The following is a 26414-nucleotide window of genomic DNA, read 5'->3' on the forward strand; positions in this document are numbered from 1 at the left end:
TCCAAAGTCCAAGCCGTCATGAAGTCCGCTCAAGGTAGGAGTTTCCAACGTCCAAGCCATCATGAAGTCCGCCCTCCCTCGGAAGAACGTCCAACACAAGTGCAAAGTCTGCCAAGGAAAAATTCAGAAAATTGGCTAAGTGTTGATACCTTGGAGAAAAAAAATTCAAAAAAATGGCTGTGTTGGTACCTTAGAGAATAAAATTTCAAAATTTGGTTAAGTGCAAAGGAAATGTCTTTCCTATGCACCAAGACAAAGCAAGACAATGTCTTAGGCAAGGCAAAGTCTGCCTAGACAAATCATACAATTGGCTTGACCAACTGTCAAGTCCACCATGCCACAAGTTGGAAATGTCCAATCTATGTTGAAGTCTGCCCAAAGTGGAATGCCAAGTTTGTCCTGCCAAGTGTGAATTCTACCTAGATAAGAGGGAAAACATCCAAGCCATGCTGAAGTTCGCCATGCACAATGTCCAGCCGGCTAGCAAGTCCGCCCAACCTTGGCTCATGAACTATGAACTCCGTCTTGGCCAAATGGCTTGCCAAAGATAAAGTCCGCCCAAGAATGGCCTATTGATGATGAAGTCCGCCTAGCTAGCACGAAAAGTGTCTTGCCAATGATGAAGTTCTCCTTGGCCAAAAATAACAATGTCCAAGATCATTTAGAGTCTACCATGCTATAGATTCAAAACGTCCAAACAATGCTGAAGTCCACCATGGGAAAAGAAAAGAAGATGGCCAAACAATAATGAACTCTGCCTTGACACTTGGTAAAATGTCCAAGATCATTTAAAGTCCACCCAAGACATGTTTAAGAAAACATCCAACACAAGGTGAAGTCCGCCCAACACTTGGTAGGAATGGTTTAGGCTAAGCCAAGTCCACCAAGGAGAAATGAAGGAAGATGTCTTACCAAGGCCAAAGTCTGCCCAAGAATGGTTTGCTGATGATAAAGTCCGCCTAACCTTGGCCTACTAATCTTCAAGTCCACCTAGCACATGAGAGGGTTAAAAGTTGCATGGCATGTGTCGAGGAGAGAAGTAAATTGTCTTGTAAAACATGAACTTTGCCTTAGCATATGGTAAGAACGTCCAACATCACATGAAGTCTGCCAAAGGAAGCAAGGGGAGATGACATAAACTAAGTGAAGTCCACCATGCCATGTGTGAAAAATGACATAACAATCATGAAGTTCGCCCAACTTGAAGAGCAATTTGGCCTAAAAAATGGGTATGTGTGGAATTTTCCACAACAAAAGAATCAAATTTTGACTAAATGTTGGAAAGAAAACAGGAAGAGTGAAGAAGAATAAAGAGGAAAAGTTCATCTGAGCATAAAGATGGCCAAAATCTTGGCTTAGTGTCGAAAGGTCCACATGAAGGTGTTACAAAATGAAATTGAATGGCCAAAATTTGGATAAGTATGAGAAATACTTCACAGAGGAAATTCCAATTTCCTCCACCGTGGCAAAGGCACAAGGGAATTATTCTCCAAATTCAAGGCACTTGAAGGAATTTCAAGGCATCAAGAAAGAAAAGTAGTCAAGCTTGGTGAAAATATAGAAAAGAAATTTGGACTGCTTGGGAGATTTCATCTACAATCCCAGACCTATTGAGGCAATCAGGGCAACTTCTTGAAGGATTTCATCTTCTGAAGAATTGAAGACAAGCTCCCAATCAGAATCAAATGGAGACAAGAGGAGTATTCCAAACAAATTTCCATACTTAGACAATTTCTTGACACAAATTGGGGAATTTAGGGGATTAACATTAGTCCAGTTCAAGCAAGAGGAATTTCAAAGTAATCGGGAAAGAAAATTTAATAACTTCAAGTCTAGACATCTGCTCCAAGGGGAGACTTCCAAACCTCAAAGGTTCAAATGCAATTGAGAAGAAGAGACCAAAATCTCGAAAGGAATCCTAGATCAAAGCTAGGAAGAAACAAGCGCAAAGGACAAAGTTGTTACCAAGGAAAGATATTCTAAGGCAGGCACATGGAAGGAAAACAAAGTGACCAAGGAAGACATCCAACACACTGAGGTGGCGCCAAGTCATCTTCCAACCAATCAAATTGTTCCAAGTCAACATGTCCAAGTTCAATGAACCTGACTTATCCACGGAAGCTTCTAGAAGGCACGCTCCACAATGTAACAACCTTCTATTTTATTGTTGGTTTATATTTAGCAAGAAGGACAAGTGTCCCCAAATGTAATTTTCTCATTGGTCAAGAGGTAGTCAGTTGTAACAAACCCTAATTAGGGTTTTATTTTGTAATCTTAGCCATTGATTTGAAATCAATCTTGGCCATTGAATTGTAATTAAGGAGCCTATAAATTGAGCTTGCCCATCATTTGTAAAACATGGGAGCATGTTGCAAAACATGTTGAGATAAGAAAATTGTTGTTTACGACTGCCAAAGTAATAAGTAATGCATTGTTCAAATTGATGGTGATTACTTCTCTTATTTTGGATTTTGCACGATTATTATCCCTCATCATAGTTTAGATTTTATTTCATGTATGTTAGACAAATGCAAGATCTGATAAGTATTGATTTATGGTGAATCTTCCGCTCATACTTTTGATGAATAGATGATTTTTGTTCATTGTGTAAAGTTAGTCTGAGCCTATTTTGTGGATGCTTAACTTCTGTCTGGATGAATATTGTTCAATTTGATCGTAGTTATTCTTGACGTGAAAATCATAAGCACGCCCCTTGAAGATTGCACCCACTTTGTGTAGTGGTCCTAGCGTGGCGAGGCAAAGCATGGTTATTGGTTTCACCAAGTCAATATCGTCTCTTGAATTCTTAGGAATAGATTAGAACTTCTAAACCCTTATCTCCTTTTCAGTTTTCTTTAAGTCCATGATCCAAAACCCAATCGATATAAGAGCTTCATTGTGAATTGAACAAGCCAAGCATAAGTCTCCCTTGAATTTTAACATACATAACCAAGGAAGCTACCCGACATAAAGTCGCTCGTTCTCACATATAAACCTTAGAGTCGCTGTGTGGTCTTTCTTTGCAATCTTGGCACACTTAGTGATTTTGTTCAAGAGAGGGTAGGGTGTCCTTGACATTTTATTCTAATGTTCAATGAATGATAAAACGTACACCAACAGACATCCATTTTACTTATGTGATAGACAAGGTCCTTGGGTGATCACATCAAATCCTCCTTCTATCCTTTCACTAGCGTAGTTATTTCATTTTCTCTTTTGGAGAGGAGTCTTTTGTCATGTGGTTTTCTCCTTTTCTCCAATTAGGAGAGATTCACTTTTTTGTACCTCGGCAAGCATCTATCATTGTACTCCTCATTAGGTTTTTAGCTTCTCCCTAAGTTGATCTCAAGGGGGGTGTTGGAGTAAACAGGTTAAGCACCTAGTAATTAATTAATCATCAATTGATTACGTAAGCCCGATTTTACTTCATTGCACTTAAGGTAAACTTAGGAGTGCTTTTCTATGTCTAGATTGAGCTAATTATAGGTCATGTCTCAATTCATAAGATGAGGACAATTGTCATGATCTAACTTAATTCTCACCTAGGGTTTGTTATTTTCTTTCATAAGCATTCATTGTAATCATTCAATTTCATTCAATAAATCAACACAAGCATACCATCATGCTTTTCCAAATCGATCTACCTCTCAATGTTGCATGGTACACAATCATGGCTTTTTCTCTTCAAATGTTATAGGTGTTTTAGTTGTCGGTCATTTCTGAGAGCTATGAGGTTCACTATCAATTGCAACAATCTCATTTATCTATAAATTTTCATTATTGGTTTAAGTTTCTTTGGTTGGCCATTTCATAATCATGCCATTATTAATATATGATAGTAGTGCTAGATAAACTGCCCCCTCAAGTCATTTTAGTCTTTGATTTGTATGCTTTAACTAGCCTTAAAAATGTTAAAACCCATATTTGGTTGTCTAGCCCAATTTTTTAAAATTTGAGTACTTTCTGATCTTGCAAGGTCAACATCAATGAGATTAATTTTCCCATGAACTCACAAGATGAATCTTCTGCAGAAACTCACAATTATTTTGTGAGTTACTTGGCCAATCTAATAAAAAAAAACTTGACTACTACAAAGCTAAGTTACCGGTACTTCCCATTTTGCCCACGAATCCGGATGCGGTGCGTATCGGATTCGGATTCGCCCCGGAATCCCTGTGGATTCGGACAGGGTACCGATTTTTTCCCCCTGAAACGTATCCGATATTTGACTCACGAATCCCGACGCATCCGGTGTAGACGTGGCGATTCCATACGGTTTTTTTGACGAATCCGCATCATTCGCAAATTTCGAGGGGTTTTTCCACGGGTCGAATATGTCGTTTAACATTTAAAACCCTAAAGCAAAGGCAAAAATAAAAACTCGTGAAAACCAAAAAAACGCGAAATTTTGAAACCATATCGCGCGACGGCACAGGGGTTTGAGGACGCGCGATGGCACAGTGGTGAAAGAAGGCACGCAAACACAGAGGAAGCGCCACGGGCCACGGCAGGAGGCAACGACACAGAGGACGCCCGCGACGACGGCGGGAGGCGCCACGGCAGGAGGGCGAAGGCACAGAGCAGGCGCGCGACGACGGCGGGAGGCGCCACGGCGGGAGGGCTTCGGAATCAGGTATGATATTAATTTTTTTATTATAGTGTGCTATATTTTATTAAATTTTATTATAGTTAAAAAAATAATTAAAATTTATTAGTTTGTTAAATTTTAATATTTATTATAGTTTTTTTTTTTTTTAATAGTTTGCTAATTAAAATTTATTAGTTTGTTAAATTTTAATATTTATAATAATTTTTTTTAAAAACTACTCATTTTTAAAATATTAAAAATAATAATAATTTAATAATAGGTATATTTTTTAAAAACTATATTAGTTTGTTATATTTTTAAATATTTTAATTTAATAATTAAAATTTATTAATTTGTTAAATTTTAATATTTATAATTAATTTTTTTAAAAACTACTCATTTTTAAAATATTAAAAATAATAATAATTTAATAATAGGTATATTTTTTAAAAACCTAATAACTTTCATAATTATAATAATTTCACTTTTATTTTAAATAAATTATTAAATTTAATTTTATTATTTATATATTTAACATTTATAATCTATTGTTTAATATTAAATATTAATATATTTTTTTTAATTTGTTGTAGAAATCATAATGGCAACGACTACTAGCTCTACTCCTCAAAGCTCTACTCCTCAACGGACTTTCAAAACTGACCCAAATTCACCTTTATGGAAATATGTCAAAATAATAGACCAAGTAAAAGGTGGTGGAACATTTTTATGGATATGCAACTTCTGTAGTACGAAAAAAACTAACTCCTACAGTCGTGTCAAAGCCCATTTTTGTGCCATTCCCCAACAAGGAATCAAACCATGTCTAGGAAAGAATGGAAATGGGATGTCACCTCAAGAAATAGCAGGATATATTAGAGAGCAAGAGGAAGCAGATGCAAGAGTTGGTCGTGCCTCAAACCATCCTTTGTTGACAAGAAGAGGAAGTAAATCAAAGAGGCCCCCTACTTCTCCATCTTATAGCGATTTTCCTGATATCGTGGTAGAGAGCCACCCATTCTTGGACCCAATTAGTGAAGAACCTGTTATTGTGAAGAGAAGCAAGGGACCATTAGAGAGAGCATTTAAGAATGATGCTAGAGAGATTGCAGATCAATCCGTTGGAAGATGTCTATATGCAAACGGTTTGTCATTTAATGTGGTACGATCACCATATTGGCAGGATATGTTGAAAAAGGTAAATGAGGCTCCACAAGGGTACATAGGGCCAGGTTATGAGAAGGTGCGTAGCACCTTACTAGCAAAGGAGGTAAAAAACATGGACAATGCATTGGCTCCCATTAGAAATTCATGGAAACAAACAGGGGTGTCCATCATTTCAGATGGATGGAAGGATACCAAAAATCGGCCATTAATTAATGTAATTGCAGTGTGCCCTAAAGGGGCAATGTTTCTGAAAGCTGTGGATTGTGAAGGACAGGTGAAGGATGCACAATTTATTGCTAACATCCTTATACAATGCATTCAAGATGTGGGACCTCAAAATGTTGTCCAAGTAATAACGGATAATGCAAAGAATTGTAGAGCTGCAGGTATGTTGATTGAGACACGGTTTGAACACATATTTTGGACACCTTGTGCTGTCCACTCTCTCAACCTCATGCTACAAAAGATAGGCAGGAAAATAGATTGGATCAAACAAATTTATGTTGAGGCTGAAGAGATCCAAATGTTCATCACAAACCATAACATGTCACAGGCCATTTTCAGATCATTTTCACAGTTGGAGTTGCTAAAGGTAATTGAAACACTTCAATTTTTAAAATCTACATTTCACTTTGATGGTTACTTAATTTTTTTTTTTTTTATCATGTCTTCTTTGTATTCTAATTTTTATTTTTAATTTTTGAATAGGTTGCCGAGACCCGATTTGCATCCAACACAATCGTCTTGAGGCGACTTGTGAAGGTGCGACAGCCACTTGCTAGCATGGTAATTAGTCAAAGTTGGTCCCTATGGAGGCAATCCAATACTGAAAGGGCAGCAAATGTAAAGCGCATGATCCTAGATGACACTTGGTGGGATCGAGTGGAATATCTTTTGAGTTTCACTGAGCCCATCATGAGTATGATCCGTTATACTGACATGGATCACCCATGTTTGGGAGAGGTATATGATGGCCTTTGACTCGATGATTGAGAAAATGAAAGCCATCATCAATGCAAAAGAGCAAGATCCCGAAGAAACTTTCTTCAAAGAGGTTCAATCAATTTGTGTTGAGCGGTGGAACAAAATGACCACCCCACTACATCTTCTTGCATTTGCATTGACTCCCAAATTTTATAGTGATGAAATGCTTGCTAAGCCATCAAGGGTACCACCATATAGAGATTCAGAAGTCAGTGAAGGGTGTAGGACAGCACTTACTAAACTCTTCCCAGATTCTGAAATGGAGGATTTAATGACAAGTGAGTTTGCTGATTTTGTAGCCTCCAATGGTCAAAGTGTTTCCGCTCTCCGTGACAAGTATAAAAAGGATTCTCATGCTTGGTGGTACCTCAATGGCCATACATCACCAAACCTTCAAACTCTTGCAATCAAAGTTTTATCGCAAGTAAGTTTCTTAATTTTTATTGCTCTCTAAATTTAGATTTTTTACTATTTTATAATTGTCACCCTCTCACTTTGTGTCAATTATTCAATAGGTTGCTAGTTCCTCTTCATCTGAGCGAAATTGGAGCACATACTCCTTTATCCACTCAGTGAAACGCAACCGACTGGCAGCAAGTAAGGCAGAAGAGCTCGTTTATGTGCATTCAAACTTGCGCCTTCTTACTCATAAACAAAATGAGTATAAGGATGGGAGCACAAAGTTTTGGGATGTAGATCCAGAGCGAACTGATTTGGATTTTTCAGCTGCCACACAATCTTTACTTTCTGGGGAGTCTGATAGCCAATGTGCTGCTAGTGCAAGTGGCAGTGAGGCTGCATGTGGTTCCAGTACTCTACCTACATCATCTAATGTCAATGATGATGTTGATCTTGATCTTCCTAGTGACCCATATGATGCTATTGCTGATTATTAGTTGTGTCATTTTATTGTTGAACGGTTGAGCCAGTGAACAATGAATTCGATATCTATCATAACATTCAAAGTTTGTAATTTTGTTATAGACTTATAGTTATATCAATATGAATCATATATGATAGTTCCAAGTTTTGTTTAGCATATGGATGATATGTGGGATTCTAAATTTAATTTTTGTTTCTACTTATTAGAGTGTATATATGTATATATTTATGATTTTTACATTTTTTTGTACGGACGTACCCATACGTACCCAGGCCCCCCCTAAAAAAAATGCCGTACCAGCGTACCGTACCCACGTACCCGTACCCGTACCCGTACCCGTACCCGTACCGGCAACTTAGCTACAAAGCAATTCAAAAACCTACATAAAACCCTAATTTTTATCATATTTGTCTTTAACAACTTGGATTTTAGTGGTGTGAATTTCTTGTCAATTGTTTGGAAAGATATATAGACAATCAAACTGGAATTTGAAAAGGTTATGCTTTGGATTTTGATTCTTTTTCTTTCCTATTTCAAAGTTTTGCTTCTTACTTTCTTCATTTTAATGTTGAGAGTCTAGATTCTCTACCATGTGCAATGCAAGAAAGGACCCTGCATGGAAGCATGGCACATTAGACACAATCAAAGGGAATAATGACTTGCAACTATTGTGTGTTTCATTATGAGAGTAAGTATCAATTGCATAAAATACCATCTTTCTTAAATTGTTGGCCAAGATGTCCAATTGTGTAGCCAAGTGAAAAAACAAGTGCAACAAGAAATGATTGCCCTAATTTCTAATTATGACAAAAAAACTGAAAGGAAGAGGATAAGGGAAGTGGTTGCATTAATAATAAATTCCATGACCACTCCTGATTCAATGAGAGATTCTTTCATTGGCCCATTAGTTCAGCATTCTTCCACTCATGCCGAATAGAGTTTAGGTCGTGAATTCCCGACAAGCTTCTTCATTCTTTAGAATGTTCCATGTGGACAACCTTTGCTTGAAGGTATTTCTTGGAACCAAGATAAGCATCATGAGGCAAGGATGGCAACTATAATTTTTGATAATCTAATAATATACCATTTAATGTGACAAGCTAACCATATTGAGATGCATTGCCAACACAAGGTTCAAGACACCAACTGCACGTAATTTTAGCAGGTCATTATTAAAGGAAGTCATTAAAAATACACAAGTTGTAATAGAACAAAAAAATATGGAAGAAAAAGGTTTGCAGCATTTTATCTGATGGGTGGACAAAGGATAAGAACAAGAATCCAATAACTTTCTAGTGGCTTGGAGTGCAACAATAATGTATGCCTAACATGAAATAAAGAATAAAAATACTTTGTACAATTTGTTAAAAGTGGTGGTCCAAGACATTTGGGCTGGAGAACATTGTCCAAATTCCAATTGACAATGCAACTGCATATGTAGCCATGAGGAGATTTCCTTAGGAGAGACATTCCACCATTTTTGTTGCCCTTGTGTTGTCCATTGCATTGATTTAATGCTTGAGGACATTAAGGAGATTGGGTGGATCAAAAGTGTGGTTAAAGCTGCTAGAAACATTATTGAATTCGGTGCTTAGCTTGATAAGAAAGAAAATTAGAGGCAGGGACTTTTTGCAATCAGGGATCACATGATTCATAACAAAGCTTATCATTTGGCAAAGCATTGCAAGGGCATTACCTTCTCTTGTTAAGGTGCTTGTAAGCAACAGATGATGGGAATCTTCATATTCCAAAAAGAAAAGGGAGAAGATCGTCATGGTAGTATTTGATGATGTGTTTACCAGGAGCACAAAAGAGGTATGCAAGGTAACTTTCAAAATTATGATTTACAAATATTCATTTATTATTTTTTAAATTTTCTATAATTTAATTTTTATTTTTAAAGTTTTAATTAATGAAGCCTTTGGTAAAGATTCTGTGTTTGGTTGATGGGTTATCTAAACAAGCCATGGATAAGGCCAAGGTGGCCTTATTGAATTACTATGGGGTGAAGAAAGAATTTATGAAGTCCTTTATCAACTTATTTATCACAAAAGGACCTACCAACTCAACAACCAATACATGCCATGGATACTACTTAAACCCCATATTTTTATTTTCCTAATAAGAAAGTTATGGCAGGCCTTACCACATGCATAGAGAGCACGACACCCAAAGAAAACCTTAGAGATACAATTCTAGATGAGTTGTAGGTCTACAAGGTTGTGGTGGGAAGCCTCTTTTCTTCATTTGTATCCAATCAAAGGAGGACAATCCAATAGCTAGTCAAAGTAATTGAGCCCTTTAATCACACACTTCTTTGATAAATGTAATTTTACCTTAATACTTATTATGTATCAAATGTATTATTTGTAAATTTGTCATGGGCAGATTATGGTGTTTGAACATCAAGTCTTCAAAGGCTAGCCATCTGTTTTTTGCACTATCCCTATAGAACTTGTAGATGTGAACACAATTAGAACCTATTTGAGAGAATTAACATCAAGAATAGAAATAAATTGGCCCAAGCATGCCTCGGTGACATTGTCTTCATCCAATGCAACCTTAACCTTCACACCATAAAGGTGGAGGGGAAGGAATCTCATCATGCCATTGACTTAAAGGACATTGATCAATATTCAAACTAGAATGCCAAATATGAGGGTATAATGTTCACTAATGAAGATCTTGCTGAATTGGAGACAGAAGCAGCAGAAAGACAACATACTTGAGGGTCTATTCATTCCTGGAAAGAATGAGCCAGATTTACCTTCTAGTTTGAGGCTGCATATTACTAGGAGGGAAAAGAAGAGGTTGTGAACTGTGGTTGGATAATTACCAGTATTTGAAATTTTGAAATTTGACCCTTTTGAAATATATGAATCATATAAAATATTTAGCCATTGATTCATGACAAATTAATAATCAAAATATGCTGTGTGTTCCCTAATCCATTCTTTATGCTTCTCATGGAGTATTTGTAATGTCCCCTACTAGGAGGCTGCCAATTCCCAATGATTAACATACATCGCTATCCATTATTATGTCTTAAATCAGATTATTAAAATTAAGGAACAATTAAAATTCATAATACATTTGACAGTTACGGAGGATGGGGAATTACTTGCCATAGGGCGCTTGGAAACCAGTTTACAAGCAGGCTCCTTCAAGGTTTCAAGGCTTCATCCATATCCCATCTTGAGCTTAACTATCTTGTGAAGTATTACTCTGCCTCTCCCTAACAAAACCAACCTATCCTCATGAGGGGCAATAGCAAATGATTAAGGAATGGGCTATTAGTACGCTAACTTCTAATGTATTATGAATGCATATGAAAGTAAGTATGACTGTCATACATATCGTAGTCGATATTAATATTACTATTAAATTCTGCATAAGAACATTATCAGGCTTCATATATTAAGCACATCCCCATGCATACCACCAAGAACAAGGATATTACTGCTTCTAATTTAATAACAGTTCTGATCTGATCTGATTGATGGTGTTGTCACTGAATGCTTTTGATTCCTTTCCTTTATCTCTCTCAACGTGAGGGAGAGGTCGCACCTCTTCATCATGCATGCCCTTTGGCAAGAGACACCCTTTCCACCATTAGCACCCTTTGAAAGAGTGCAATTCTTCATTATTTCTGCCCTTTGAAAGGGACACAACCTTTCACAATCAGATCTGCACTTTTGATTTCCAAATTATCCCCCTTTCAAATGAGTTCTCTTCTCCCTTTTATACCTCATATTTGGGGGAGTCACAACTTCTCATTTCATGCCTTTTGACCATTCATTAACTTTAATCAAATTTTAATTAGATTTAATTATATTCTTTCATATTTTAATTTATTTTTTATTTTTTAGTCTTTTATATTTTAAATTTGTTATTATTATTCATTATTAAATTATATTTCAAAGTGGGGACATTACAGCATTTAAATTTGTTTTCTATACTTATGAATTTATTTCATTTACCAATATTTTTGCTGAGAGTCTGAGTCAAATATTTTTTCTCCCAGGTTTTAGCCAAGTCTGAGTCAATTTTTTTTTCTCCCAAGTTTTAGCCAAGTCTGGGTTATTGAACTATGGTCTGGCCTATTTTCTCATATTGGAAGGTCATTTGTCATTATTAATATTGTAAATATTTTCCTGCCAGGAAAACATCCTGGAATATCTTTACCACTCATGCAAATCAGGAAGAGAGGAGCACTATAGAATACATGCTCAAAACTACAAGTTCAATACTTGGAAGAAAAAGGAGGAAACTAGCATTCCAAATATGTCTCAGCCTTGCTGAAGATCTTATCAAATCCCTGAATAAATCAAATCAAGCATCACACATACGTTTAGACACCTAGCCATTGAAGCAAAGGATAACCAAAGTGATGTGATTAAGAAGCCAAGATGAAAGCTCGAGAATGTTCAGTAAAATAAACAATAACTTGGAAAAATGTGATAAACTTACCAGCTCCAAATGTATATACAGTAAGAAGAAATATTTGTTGTCCAATGGTATTCCTTGCAAACACAATGGATGCCAACGGAGGGAAAATTCTGGACACCAATTAAATAAAGCATTGATCAGAACAAAATCAACTGGTCTTTCAGTTTACTTATCTACCAAAGCAATCATGTGCAAGCTTGTACTTGTTTCATTGATTGGATCTCAAATAATCAAGAGAGCGTATGCACCTTAAGAAGCGTAAAACCAATATAAGTTGTGGAATAGCGTCATCTTGTTTCCATCGACTGCAACAAAAGAAAAGCAATTGTAGCTACTTCACTTTTTCTTGTCAATATTTGGAAAAGGTGAGTTTATTGAAATTTGGTATCTAGGAAGTATTATGACGAACCTCCATATTATGAGAAAGGGAAGAGCACTGATCAGGTCAATTATGCCTGCAAATGATACGATATAGTAAAGTCGAACAGGTGCACTGCCACAAGAGGAGAAACAGATACGTCATTTCATCCACATGACAAATCTTTCTAATATAAAGGTTTACAATCCTGTGAATATAGAATCCCAGTTATCCGGTGGGCATAAAAGTAGCTGACAAGTAAAATCCCATTTCTCACCTGTAGAGTTTCACTAAGTAGTCCACCACAAAGAAAGAAGCACATGTGATCCTTAAGACTTTAATTGAATGATGAAACTCTGAAGTGTATCTGTCAGAAATCACTTATATCAAGTCCCCAGGAATAATAACAGTATCTAAAGAATAGATTGAACTCAAGGCTAACTGATTTTTTTTCCTTTTATCAAATAATGCCTTTATGAAAGATATATGCATCAGAACAGAATTTTCTAGAAATTCAAAAACACATACGTTGACCTCACATAAAGGGCAATAAGTATGAGAGCTGCGAAAGATTCCACCTGCAGAAAAGCCCACAAGTGTGATAAACTGGAAATGACAACAGAAGCCTATCCTCAATATATAGTCAAATGATTATAATGCAAGTATAAAATATCTAAAGCCAATAGAAGGAAACTATAATCAATAAAATCCTGACACTAACCCACATAAGGAGAGGACTCCATTTTCCACCTCGAATAGCAGCACGAACTTTAATTGTTGGCACTACTTTTCCATAGAGATAAGAATCATGGTAATTGGACAGGACGTCCTACATCCCAAAGCCAAATGTACTAAATAGTAAAATATAGGAGCTTGTAATTGCAGCAGACATAAAGAAGTGCAGGTTGATTCAAGAAATACCTCATTTGCATGTATGATCTTATCCTTTCTTTTTCTCTTCAGCTTCAGAAACCTTTTAATAGTCAAGTTTCCAATATCAGATTCTATTACCCTCTGCTGGAGGTTAAAGTCCAGCTGTTGCATTGATTCCTCTTCATTTTCAACAACTGGACAGCATTGACCACTGGGAGATATAAGCAGTGTTTGGGAACGGGTAAACTTCTTTTCACTAGAAGAATTATATCCCTCAGCTTGGTCAACTGCTGGCTCATCCAGGGTTTGAACACACACTTCTAATGGATTCTGATCCTTGAGGCTTCCAAGTTTGCTTCAACCAAAAGAAGATCAAGTCAGAGCTATATATGGTGCACACAAACCATCTTTTAGCTCAAATGAATGAATGTTTAAATTACTGAATATATACAGCGACTAATTAGGCAATGGGAGTTTAAATTCAATACGATTGTCAAAAAACAATGAAAAGGTGGGGAAACAGTAAAGATGCAAGTAATAATGTTCATAAGCCACTTTAATTATTTTGATTCACAATTATTCAACAAATTATGTTAAATACATGGAAAATCCTTATATTTGATGGAGAAAATGGAAAAGTTGTTCAGCTACACTAAATAACTAAATAGAGGAAATGCAGAAAAGTATAATTTATCATGGCAGCTGAGAGCAGGGGGAATGGTGCATACCCTTTGCACCATCAATCGCAGATTGCAGGCCCCTCTAGCAGTTAGTTGCTGGTTAATATTCCCCTAACTATCATTCTATTTCTCTCTTTTGAAGAATGCTATATTGAGCTCTTCATCTAGATAGGGTTCAAGTGATGCAACAGTTGGCATTCTGAGCGGTGCAATTATAATGAGAGATAGATGGTAACTACTATCTTCTTTATCCACAAGTTAACGAGCCTACACAAGTACAAAATAAAGGAGAAGATTGTTATATTCTCAACAAACCAAGGGGTTTTCAGCAAGGAGTGGTGTAATGTCCCCTTCTGCATAGTCACTCCAGGAGGACTTATTAGCCTATTTGATTCCCATAGACTATAGTTGGGATTAAGATAAATTATTAGATTAAATTTTTATTATTTTATATTATCTGTCAAAACCAAACTATAAGGGTAACTTTATTTGATTAATTTAACTTTATAAAGTAAAGGTTATTTAACTGAGATTTTAATAAAGTCGTTTTATTAATTCCCTCAGCTCAAATTTAAATTAAAAAAGAGAGGGAAAACCTAAAAGGTGTCTAGAAGCTTCTTTGATGGTTATAAAAGAGCAGCTTGGGCCTCATTTGAGATATGCTTGGTTATTTACTCATTTGATATTAATGAGCTTCTTGGAGTTGTAACCCTAGGACGGAAACCCTAAGGGATTGTTGGTTTCAATAGTGAGACTATCTACCCTAGCCAAAGTTAGAGATATCACTCAGGTATTTCACAATGCTCATTCAATGGTTTTTATCAAATTTGTAAACTCTCCTATGGAGACAAATTTGCTGGAGTTTCTAAATTTATTGCAACAGTATTTTGGTTGTAGATGCCAAGTTGGAGACATTTCTTAAGCTATTAGAATAAAAAGATGGAGTGGACAGCTGGGATGTGAGGCTTGAAGGAGGGATAGCTTCGTATTAATATTGGTTTGAAATATTCCTTGAGCACGGACCTTCACATTCTCATGTGGGCCTCCCTTATCAGTGTGGGTTCCTTATTTGAGTGGAGGTTTACTTGGCACGGGCTTCCTCTTTATTGGCATGAACAATATTATGATTTGTCGTTGTTTCTTGCTTGGATGCACAGCTCTTGTCATGGCATAGATTCCCTTCTTGGTTCGAATGGATATCTTTTCCCACTAGATGTAAGGAGTTTGCTTGTTCCAAGGGTGGCTTGGTCTATGTTTTTTCTTCTAAATGCATAGTGCCTCTAAATACAGGCATAAATCATTGCATCAACCCTTCCTGTTGTTCATTTCTATTGTGCATGGGAAAGCAATAAGGCACTATATTTGTACATCGATTCTTCCTTGTTATGGGTTAGTGTTGATGAGCGTGGGAAAGAATAAGGTGCAATCTAATTATTTTTGCTTTCAGCAAATCCTTTCCATATATGTATATTTTGGGACCATTGTAATGTAATTCAGGAAATATTATCAGCTTCATATTGAGTATTTCAATAATAAAGATAAATAAATTATTTGTGTCTGTTGTTATCACTCTTGGCATTGAATTACAAATCTTGTGCTCTTTCTCTATTGTTTATTTATGAATGTCAATGCGTTCTATGAATGAAAACACACAAAAAACAAATATGTTAAACATGCACATCTTAAACATAACAGCAAAAAATATTATTGTGGTTAAAATTCAAGATAAACATAGCAAAGATATTCCAGTGGTATCAAATCTGGTTTCCTGCCAACTTGTGTTTATGAGTGAAAGAGAATGGAGATATTATAACAGAGAACTATGGAGACCACAATGGCAGCCCACTCAAGTACTAGAAGGTGAAACTATTTCCAGTATATTGGGAGTTCACCAAGGTTCATCATCAAGTAGTGGTGCAAACAATCCAAACTCTATTATAAATGGTAGTGAGCAGAGAGAAGAGAATATGGGTGAGAGAGGTGCAGGAGGAGACCCTACAAGAGACCTTCTAAATAACTTTATTATTTAACAGCATACAACAAATCAATGCATGGGATAGTTGTTGGAAATGTTGGCTCAAAACACAATCAACAACAACAACAATAACAATGGTGGAAACAATGGACAAAATAATGGTCAGGGTGACAATTCGGTGAATAACAGGGCAGAAAATCAACATATTGAAACAGCTAATTCTAGACCTTTGATGCCAATCTTTCCACCTAGAATCCAGCTACAAGCTGGAAATGAGCCCTCATTAAGTGATTTCCAAGATTATTTCAGACAAGACTGAGTGGATGCAGGCCCAAACATCTCTTCAAGATTATATGGATCTTAGAATGAAGCTTATTCCTAATAGGGGAATAGAGATCATAACAATGATTTGTGGAGTAAGATTGGAAAACTGTTGTAACGTTTTCACACATCGCCCCATTGCAAATGGGGACCCTTGGTTTTTTGCTTTTTAGGGTTTGTCTTTTTAAGTTTTTTAGGGTTTTGTCAGTTAGCCTTTGCATTTTGAGTGTCGCCAAGGGGATCACATGGATAGCAAGTCCGGCTTGAGTGAAGTCTTGATCCTGAAATTTGGCTAAGTCTGGAATGTCCTGATCCTGAAATTTGACTAAGTCTGGAAACTGAAAAACCTCAAAAAACTAGATTTTGCAATATAACTCCTGGAGGTCTGAAACCACTCTCAAACATCCTGAAAGTATATATGGAATATAACTTAAAGTAAATGTCACTTATACTTAAATGTTATATTCCATAAAAATTATCCTGATAGAGAGTTCAAAAAGTCAAATTTCGCTCCTGTCCTTCACTGAGGATCCAGAGCGAAAAGCGCTCCTGTCCCTCTCCAAGGGTCCAAGGTGAATCGCTCCTGTCCCTCACCAAGGGTCCAGAGCGAAAAGGCTTAGTGGATTCATTCCTGACCTTGTTTGGACAAATTGAGACATCAAAGGCATGATGGAGGACAAAATGAACGTGATAGAGCATCCAGACTTGATCAAAGACGATGAAATGATGGACTTTTTGTCTAGAAAGGTAAAAGTGCTCCTGTCCCTCTCTGAAGGACCAGAGCGATTTTATTCATATACACATTTTTAGACCTTGTTTAGACTTCGGTTCTTGTTCATGGCCTGTAGAAGGATGATATCTTCCCTAGCAAAAAAATTTCGATGTAAAAAGTGAAGAGATTTGGCCTTAAGGACAAAAATCGCTCCTGTCCCTCACTGAAGGACCGGAGCTTGAATTCCAATTTTGCATTATCCTCGCAAGATTTAAGTGATTTCGCGATTTGAAGAGGTCAAGGGAAGTATGTTTTACTCGTTGGATATAACTTGGGTGGCCTACAAAGGAGAGAATCAACCTAAGTGACTAAATTGCTCCTGTCCCTCACCAAGGGACCAGGGCGATTTTCAAAGGAAGCTCCTGTCCCTCAACAAAGAACCAAAGCGATTTTCTTACAAGACAAGTTTCTGGCAAAGGAAAAGCGAGTTTCATGTTTGGAATGAATGGAGGAGGACGTAATCGATCTATTGAAGATAATTTTGAAAGTTAGCAAAGCATAAATGAGCTCATGATTGCAAAATCGCTCCTGTCCCTCACCAAGGGACCAGGGCGAAAATGTCCTAAAGCACTTCCCTTCTAGAGATCAAATAAAATTAAACTCGAAGCTCCAGTTAAAAGTACCATTTAAATGCCTAGATGAAGTTTTGGACGAAAAAGGGAGATATGCAAGGTCTAGATTGAAAAATCGCTCCTGGCCTTCACCAAGGGTCCAGGGCAAAATTGATGATATCCTTCATTTTTTGCATTAATTGAACATTGACATTCCTTGAAATTCAACAAAATGTGCTAACTTTGGAATATTTGAAAAAATTAATTAAATTGGCATTTGATAAATTAATTTTGGGCCTCAAAAAAATAAAATCGAATTTCTATTATAAAGGCATTTAAAATTAATTTTTGTGAAATAAAAAATTAAAAGTTGAGCGCACAAGGCATTATTTGCTAGGTCGGCCTACTCCTTTTGAGGTTTTATTTATTATTTCACCTTTTATTTGCTAAGTCGGCCTCTTCCTTTTTAATTTTATTTATTTTTTTGGCCTATTTTGCTAGGTCGGCCTCAGGGGTAAGTGGAAGGTGAGCGCTCTATATATTGGGGGTGTTGTTTCACAATTCAAATCATTCAATCATCCTTTCAAGTACGAAATTGGAGAGCAATTTGAGGAGCGAAATCCAGAGAAGTGGAGCGAATTTCTACTAAGTGTGGAGAAGCTAGTGGAGGGCGAAATTCATCTTGAAGGCTATTGGAGAGGCATATTTCTTGCTAGTTTGGAGGATAATTTCCAGATTTTTGAAGACATTTGAAGGCAAATTTCCAGATTTTTGAAGAGGAAGGTGGAGTTCTTTTCCAAGCTAAAGGAGGTGCATTTTATCCAAGGGAGAGCTTTGATCTACACTTTGCCTAGCAAAATTCATCTATTTTTTTACATCATTTCTTAGAGTTAATTCTCAAGAGGAGGTATGGCGAAATCATCTTGACACCCTTGTTCAAGGTTTGATTTTTTTCAGACATTTTTAAGAAAAGTCTAAGTATTGCATGATTAATTAGGAAATGATAACTCAAGATTTATCATGAAGTTTCCTAATTAAAATCTTGAATCGTCCTTTTAAAGTTTAATTTTTAGATTTCAAGATATATTACTAATTTTGAAATGTTGTGTAGGTATCAAGATGGTGACTCCCAAGCCCGGAGGATCTACAAGTCGGCAGGTTCTCATCAAGGACGATCAAGCAAGGACAAGGGCGACCTCCTCCAGCCTAGCATCGACAAGGATGACTTTCTTTGATCTAGCATCATCAGGATAAGTGCAACCTCTTCCAATCCAGCATTCCAAGGCGAGGTACATCATCATCCTGCAAATCAAGGACACAAGAAGTCAAAGCAAAGGGTTCGTTGAAGAAGCAGATAGTTCCAGAAGAATTAATTAAGGCTAACTTCTCAACGTTACCAAATTGAGTATCAACCAAGTGTCAAATGAGGTGGCATCCTAGTCATCACTTCTCCAGTTAGTGTGGTCCACCTCAGCATGTCCAGATTCAATGTACCTAACTCATGGGAGGTGACACATACTTCGATGTACCTACCCCGGCTATTCATTGGTGGAATTTTCCAGAGAGGACATGTGTCCAAGCAATACAATTTTATCATTGGTCAAGCATTAAATGTAATGTAATGGTTGTAACAAACCCTAATTAGGGTTTTCATTGTTGAATCTTGGCCATTGATCTCAAATCGATCTAAGCCATCGAATTGTATTGAGGGCACTATATAAGCCCTGGCATTTCATTTGTAAAGGCAGTTAGAAGGATATAGGAAGCAGTTAGAAGGCAAAAATAGAATAGTTAGAGAGTTGAAAATAATTAGAATAGCAATTAGAGTAGAGTAGAGAGAGAAGGCAAAGATTGTTGCCAAGATGTTGTTGTAAAAGACTTGTAACTTCATTGAAGAAATGGTGAAATTTATGGGTCGATTCGACAATTTGAATGGTCTTTATACTTCTCATATTTGATTTCATGTTATTAGATGAGTGGAAGAAATGTGCTTGATTGATGGTGAAATTCGTATATCCATACTACTAGCAGTTTGTTGATTGCAGACTTGCCTTGCGTAGTCAACTGGAATCGTTCAGCTTAAGCCTAACTTCAATTATCGCTTCTTCATTGATATGCATCAGCGTGATGGTGTCTATGCCTGCAGTGATGATTTGAACATCATAAAGCTTTCCTTCGAAGATCGCACTAGCCTTGTGGAGATGGTCCTGTGATGTCAAAACAAGACCTAGTTAGAATTTCATCAAAGATCATTCATTGCTCTTACATTCTTAGTATTAGGATTAGATTCTTTCCTTACCCTCATCTTTTTTCCATTTTTTCAAATCTAAGCTAGTGAAAATCCTGTGTTCCAGCAAAGCAGATCAGACGTTCAATCATCAAATGTAAGTCCCCTTGTGATTCCAGCAAATCACATCATACCACAAAGAGCTTGTCCACACGTAGAGATCCTACAACGAAGAACCTTGGAGTCATCCTGATTGATCCTTTTGCGCAATATCTTCAGCAATCAGAGGCTTTACTCAAGAGAGGATAAGGTACCCTTGGGTATTTTATTCTGTGTTTGATAGTGTACAAAATACACGTCAACAAAAACTTAGCCTTCTTTTCTTTGATGGATCTGATAAGACTACAACAAAAGCATGGGTTCGAAAGGTAGATACTTACTTCCGACTTAGCTCCATGCTTGAAGAAGAAGCTATAAAATGTGTTGCTATTCACCTTGGAGTTGCACGTGAATAGTTGCATCATGGAATGATCACAATGGGGCACACTCATAATACATCTTATACAGAGTTTATTGAGACACTAATTGACAGGTTTGATAAGAAGGATCCTAAATTACATTTGAAGGAGTTAGCTCAGTCGAAACGAAGTGGACAATTACATTACTGATTTCAAGAGGCTATCCATGTTAGTTATTGACATATCAGAAAGAAGATTGATTGTGCTATTTATGGATAGATTGATGGACCCTCTAAGGGGATGGATAAAAGCGCTTAGCCCTAACACTCTTCGAGAATCCATCGAGAAGGCTAGAGACATGGGTTTTGCTACCGGTAAGAATAAATTTCAGTCCAAAGGATCTTCATTTCAAATTGGCAAGGATGAAAAGCCTTTTAACAAGAAGTGGCCTTAGAAGGACAAATTAGATGATGAAGCTAAAAATGAGTTGTGTAGAAAGAGATTGTGTTTTAGTTGCAAGGAACCATGGGAACTAGGACATAGATGTCTTGAAAAGGGAAAGGTACATTATATTGAGGTGGTTTCTAATAATGAGGAAGAGGAGAAGTTAGAACACCTTCAAGGCAGTGAGCACGGTGATTCAAATGATGAGAGCAGTTGGGAGATGATAGATCATCACCTAAGGGGGTGAAAGGTGGTACTATTGCCACTATGTTGGATACACTAGAACTCAACTCTTTCAAAGTGCGGAGTATTACAAGGGCAATGAATTACAATGCTAATTGATAGTGGTGCTAATCAGAATTTCATAGACTTTGCATAGATTGCTAGGAAAGGACTTCAAACTATGGAACATGAGATTTAATGTTATGGTGGCAGATGGATATCAAATTGCATGCTTATAGAAGGTCCCATAGTTAAGTACCACTCTAGGAAACTACACAATTACTGATGACTTCTATATGGTTGACTTGGAGATAATAATGCTATTTTGGGCATTCAATAGTTACACTCCCTTGAAAAATATTCTAAAAGCTTTCAAACAATGGGGTTCCAATTCAAGGTTGATAGCAAAAAGATTGTCTTAAGAGGAATGTCCAATGGTGCTCCCAAGATTGTATTAGTTAATAGGATGGAAAGCATTTTCAGACATGGTGATGTTGCTTGGGCTACCCAATGCTTGATATATTCTAAGGTTTATAATGACAAACCTAAGCACTATTAGGATGACATTCAGATAGTTTTGGATAAACAAAGTTTGGTTTTCAATGAGATCCCTCCAAGGAGGCCTTTGGACAAAGAATTTGAGAATACAATTGAGTTGGAGGAAGGATCTAAAGCAACTATCACTACCCCTTACAAGTACCCCAATAAGTTCAAAGATGAAATTGAAAACCCATCAAGGAATAATTAGATATGGGACACATCCAACCTAGTTCAAGTCCCTTTGCTTCTTTTGTGTCTTGGTGAAGAAGGACGGGAACCTGAGAATGCACATTAACTATTGTGCCCTAAATAAGAAAACGATCAACATGAGATACCACATTCCCAAGATTAATGAGCTACATGGTGCAGTTTACTTTTTAGAGATACATCTCAAATCTAGATACCACCAAATCAGAGTTAAATAACAAGACATCCACAAGACTGCTTTCAAACGTCATCATGGGCACTGTGAGTTTATGGTTATGCCCTTTGGGTTCTCCAATGCTCCTGCAACTTTCAATCCTGCACGAATCACATATTTAATTAGCAGTTGTGGAAGTTCTTGCTAGTATTATTTGATGACATACTCATAAATAGCAAATTGTTGGAGGATCACTTGAAACACTTGGATGAGGTCTTGGGTATCATGGAGGCAAAGTCTTTATATGAAAAGGCTTCCAAATGTAATTTGGAATGACAAAGATTTTTTTATTTGGGTCACATCATCAATGCTTAGGGAGTTCAAGTGCATCAAGAGAAGATTCAAGCAATCATTGATTGACCGCCTCCACGGATAGTCATAGAGTTATGAGGCTTCATTGGGCTATGCAACTACTATAGGAGGTTTGTTAAGGGGTTTTCGTAGCTTGGAGCACCTCTAACATATCTCATTAGGAAAGGAGCTTTCAAGTGGATAGGCGAGGTTAAGCGGGCATTTGATAAACTCAAGGAGGTGATGAGCACTTGTCCAATATTGGCAATATCGGACTTCATCTAGCCCTTTATTAGTACTAGAATGTGATGCATCAAGCAAAGGAATTGGGGCAATATTGATGCAGAATAGGAACCCCAGCACTTATGAGAGTTGAAAACTTATGGATGCAGAGAGGCTCTATTCCATATATGACAAAGAAATGCTTGCCATCATGCATGCCTTAAAAAAATTTAGACAATACTTAGTAGGTTGGAAATTTGTTGTCAGCATTGATCATAACAGCTTGAAATACTTTTAGAGCAAAAGGATCGTAATGAGAGGAAATAGAAATGGGTTAGTAAGATTTAGGCATATGACTTTGATATAGAATATGTTAAGGGTAAGAAGAACATTGTTGTTGATGCCCTTTCCTAGAAACTCATTGCTTTGCTTTTAGTAGAGAATTTCGCTGATCGAAAGTCTCACCTTTTGGTTGACATTCCAAAAATACTTTTGCATGTGAAATAATGGATGGGAAGATTCAAGATGACAGATGTAAGGTGGTAGATGATTTCATCTACTACAAGAACAAAATATATTTGGTCTTGAGTCTAAGCTTAAGGAGAAGATTTTGATAGCCATCCATGACACACCCTTGGCACGACATCCTAATTACTTCAAGACTTATAGGCAAGTCAGAGAGAGGTTCTCTTGGAAGGGCTTCAAGGATTATGTTTTTCATTATGTCAAGGAACACATGACTTGTCAACAAACTAAGTCAGAGCACACTTTTCCTACTAGTCTTCTACAGCCACTACCTATTCCAAAGAAAAAGTGGGAAAGTATATCAATGCACTTCATAACTACACTACCAAAGTTTCAGGGTAGAGATTGTAATTTTTGTAGTGGTTGACCAGTTGACCAATTTTCTCATTTCTTTGCAATTTCATCAGAGTATAAGACACCTATAATGCCCCCATTTTTTAGGTCTCTAGCAATGCAGTTGTCGCTAACATTCTAGGTTTGTGTCAACATGATCAAAGGGGTAATTTGATGTTGTTAGTGAGCTCAAATGGTTTAGTGAATTTGCACAACACTTTCAAATGTTATTTCTGACTTTTGATTTAGGCTCCAAGATTCTTGGAGGGAGTGTCTATTTTTAGTAAGTCACACAATTGGGTCCATTTAGCATCTTTCATCATCAAAATCACCCACACACAATCAAATTTCAATTCCAAATGCATTTTGACCATTGTTGCTAATTGGGTGTATTATTGAGCAATATTTAATTAATTTTACTAAGGTTGTCATTTTCATTGAAATAATTAATTAAGCACCTCAATATTATAGCTCGTTGGAAAGAGTATGAAAAGATTTAAATAATGAGAGGCTTAAAATTGACCTTCAATGCCAAAAATGTTTTCAAAATAAAATAAATCAATTTTTCGAGTTAAAAGGCTTAATAAAATAACAAAGTGATTTTTTTTTTTAAATAGAGTTTCTCAAAACTTCCCTAAAAAGCTTATAAATTGGGGAATTCTAAGCTCATTTGGTATGTTGAGTTTATTCTATTTCTCATATTGAAACCCTTGTGGTTCTAGAGATCAAACTTGGTTCATCTCAGGCTTCAACTTCTAGAGGATTATCTCAGCTTTTGGAGGACAATCTCAGCTTCTAGAGGATGAAAACCCTCTTGAGAAGATCAATTTCTGTGGTGAAAGATTGCTCGTAGCTAATGATTGGCAGAATCATTTAGATTTTGCATCGATATTTCAATGGTTATGGTATGAAATTAATGAAGTCTTTGAAAAGAGAAATTTCAGATTTTGTTGTAGTGATCAAAGTTTTGCCAGGAAAGCTAAGCCTAGACGCCATGTTATGAAACAAGGGTTTTTGTTGGATGAATCTAGATTTATTGAAGGTGATGAGCATTTTGGTATTGGAAGAGTTGATATTGAAGCTTCTATTTAACTGTGGGTTATTTGTTTGAAGCTTTCTTGTGGGTTTGGACACCAAGTTCCCATTGCAAGTCATTGTGGCATGAGATTTGCTAGGTGTTTGGAAACCTTTGGTTTGCATCGAAAAGGGAGCTATTGTACATTTCTGAGTGCTGCAATATGTATTTTTAGAACTGAAATATTGTGTGAAAGCTTCATCAATATTTGTGTGCTTGGGAAGTGCGACTCATTATTCTATTTGATGTTGTTCAATACTGGAAATTGTGTATGAAATGAACATAGTATTCTTGGAGTCGCTGATGTTCATGTCCGTGTACTAATCAGGTTTTGTAATAGAAAACTTTTCAGATCGAATGTAAGATCTGTGCAATATTATTTCAGTCAACTCATGGTCAGAATTTCATTTTTTTGATGCATTATATTTCTGCTCTCGTAACAGATAATATTGTGTAAAACTTGTCATATCTTGGTTTATGAATAGAGACACTTCCTTCTTGCCATTATCTATTTGTTCGAGTGCATTGCAAAGTTGAATGGTACCTCTACAAGATAAAATGAAAACAAACAAAAAAACTTTAAACAATCAATTACCATAAGCAAGAAAAGTGTTTGACAAAACTACTCATTAAGAAAAGTGAAAATTTGGGCAAGATTATATAGGGGATCTTACAACACCATATGTAGCAGATTTATTTTTTGAGGAGTTGTTCAGGCTCCATGAATTGCCAAAGAATATAGTCAGTGATAGGGGTAGTAGGTTCCTTAGTGCATTCTAGGATAAACTATTCAAGTTAGATGGCACAAAGTTAACCCCTAGCACTAGTTATCACCCTTAAAAAGATGGTTAGGCAAAGATTGTGAATAAATGGGTATTTACATAACTACATTGCAGGGCAGGAAAAAGCTTGGATTAGATGGATGCATTTAGGAGAACATTGCTATAACACTACCTATCATATGTTGATAGGGATGTCTCCATTCAAGGTGTTGTATAGTTATGATGCTCCATCATTTTTGGATTTGGATTTTGGTGATAGGAGGGCTCCCAAAGCCAAAGATAGGATCCAAGAGAGCCAAGACATCCTTAAATCTCTTAAGGATAATTTACAGAATGCTCAAAACCAGAAGAAAATTTATGCAAACAAACATAGGATTGAGCATAGCTTTGAGGTTGGAGACTTGGTATTTTTGCAGTTACAACCATACAAACTGTCTTCACTGAAGAAAAGCGGTGCAGAAAAGTTGAAAACTTGATTCTATGGCCCTTATAGGGTAATCAGGAGAGTGAGGGAAGTGGCTTATGAGCTTGAGCTGTCAGAGAGTAAAAAGATACACAATGTGTTTCATGTATCATGCCTCACAAAGGCACTAAGAAAGCAAATTACTACTTCAGCAGAGCTACAACCATTAGATTAGTTAGGTTGGTTGGTTTTGGTTCCTTATGAGATTTTGGATGTCATTGAGAGGAAGTTGAGGAGGAAGACAATGAAGGAGTACTTTATTAGGAGGGACTTGTCTGTGGAGGATGCCACTTGGGATGGAGAGTAGATTCTACAATATCCTAATCTACAATTGCTTGAGGGCAAGCAATTTCAGGAAGGGGGGACTATTAATATTGTTCGTCAAAAGCGTATTTAGAAGGTAATATCATTTAATTAATTTAACAAAGCCATAAAATGATGTTAATAGTTATTCAAGTGAGATTTTAATAAAGTCACCTTATTAATTTCCTCAATTTAAATTTAAATTAAAAAAGAGAGGGAAAACCTAAAGATGTCTAGAAGCTTCTGTAGTGGTTGTAAAAGAGCAGCTTGGGTCTCATTTGAAATATGCTTTGTAAAAGAGAAGCTTCTATAGTGGTATCAGAGCATGATCCTCCCATCCTGCAGGGTAAAAGATAAATCAGAAGCAGCACTTTCAGATTTACAGACATCATTGATTCTATCAGACATAGCAACCGTGGCAATGAATTAATTGCAAAATTAATCATCAAACTTGGAAGAGCGATTGGAGCTAGTTGCAGATTGGAAGATCATCATAAGCGTATTTAC

General features: G+C 36.6%; 2 protein-coding genes across 2 annotated transcripts in view; one reads left to right on the forward strand and one right to left on the reverse strand.

Annotated features, from left to right (window-relative positions):
• Positions 1–26414, reverse strand: part of LOC131052261 (uncharacterized) — a 55299-nt gene that overhangs the window by 23466 nt on the left and 5419 nt on the right. Inside the window, exons 2-8 of the mRNA XM_057986887.2 lie at positions 13351–13657; positions 13151–13258; positions 12958–13007; positions 12707–12796; positions 12481–12564; positions 12320–12376; positions 12093–12181 (exon numbers count right to left, since the gene is read on the reverse strand). Coding sequence (XP_057842870.2) covers positions 12093–12181; positions 12320–12376; positions 12481–12564; positions 12707–12796; positions 12958–13007; positions 13151–13258; positions 13351–13657 — 785 coding nt within the window. The remainder of the gene's footprint in view (positions 1–12092; positions 12182–12319; positions 12377–12480; positions 12565–12706; positions 12797–12957; positions 13008–13150; positions 13259–13350; positions 13658–26414) is intronic.
• LOC131875110 (uncharacterized) lies at positions 6957–7962 on the forward strand. Its single transcript, XM_059219133.1, has 2 exons — positions 6957–7163; positions 7255–7962. Exons 1-2 carry the CDS (start codon positions 6999–7001, stop codon positions 7633–7635), a joined length of 546 nt encoding a protein of 181 aa, XP_059075116.1. The 5' UTR covers positions 6957–6998; the 3' UTR covers positions 7636–7962.

The sequence above is a fragment of the Cryptomeria japonica genome, chromosome 1 (assembly GCF_030272615.1).
Source record: "Cryptomeria japonica chromosome 1, Sugi_1.0, whole genome shotgun sequence".
Classification (NCBI taxonomy): domain Eukaryota; kingdom Viridiplantae; phylum Streptophyta; class Pinopsida; order Cupressales; family Cupressaceae; genus Cryptomeria; species Cryptomeria japonica.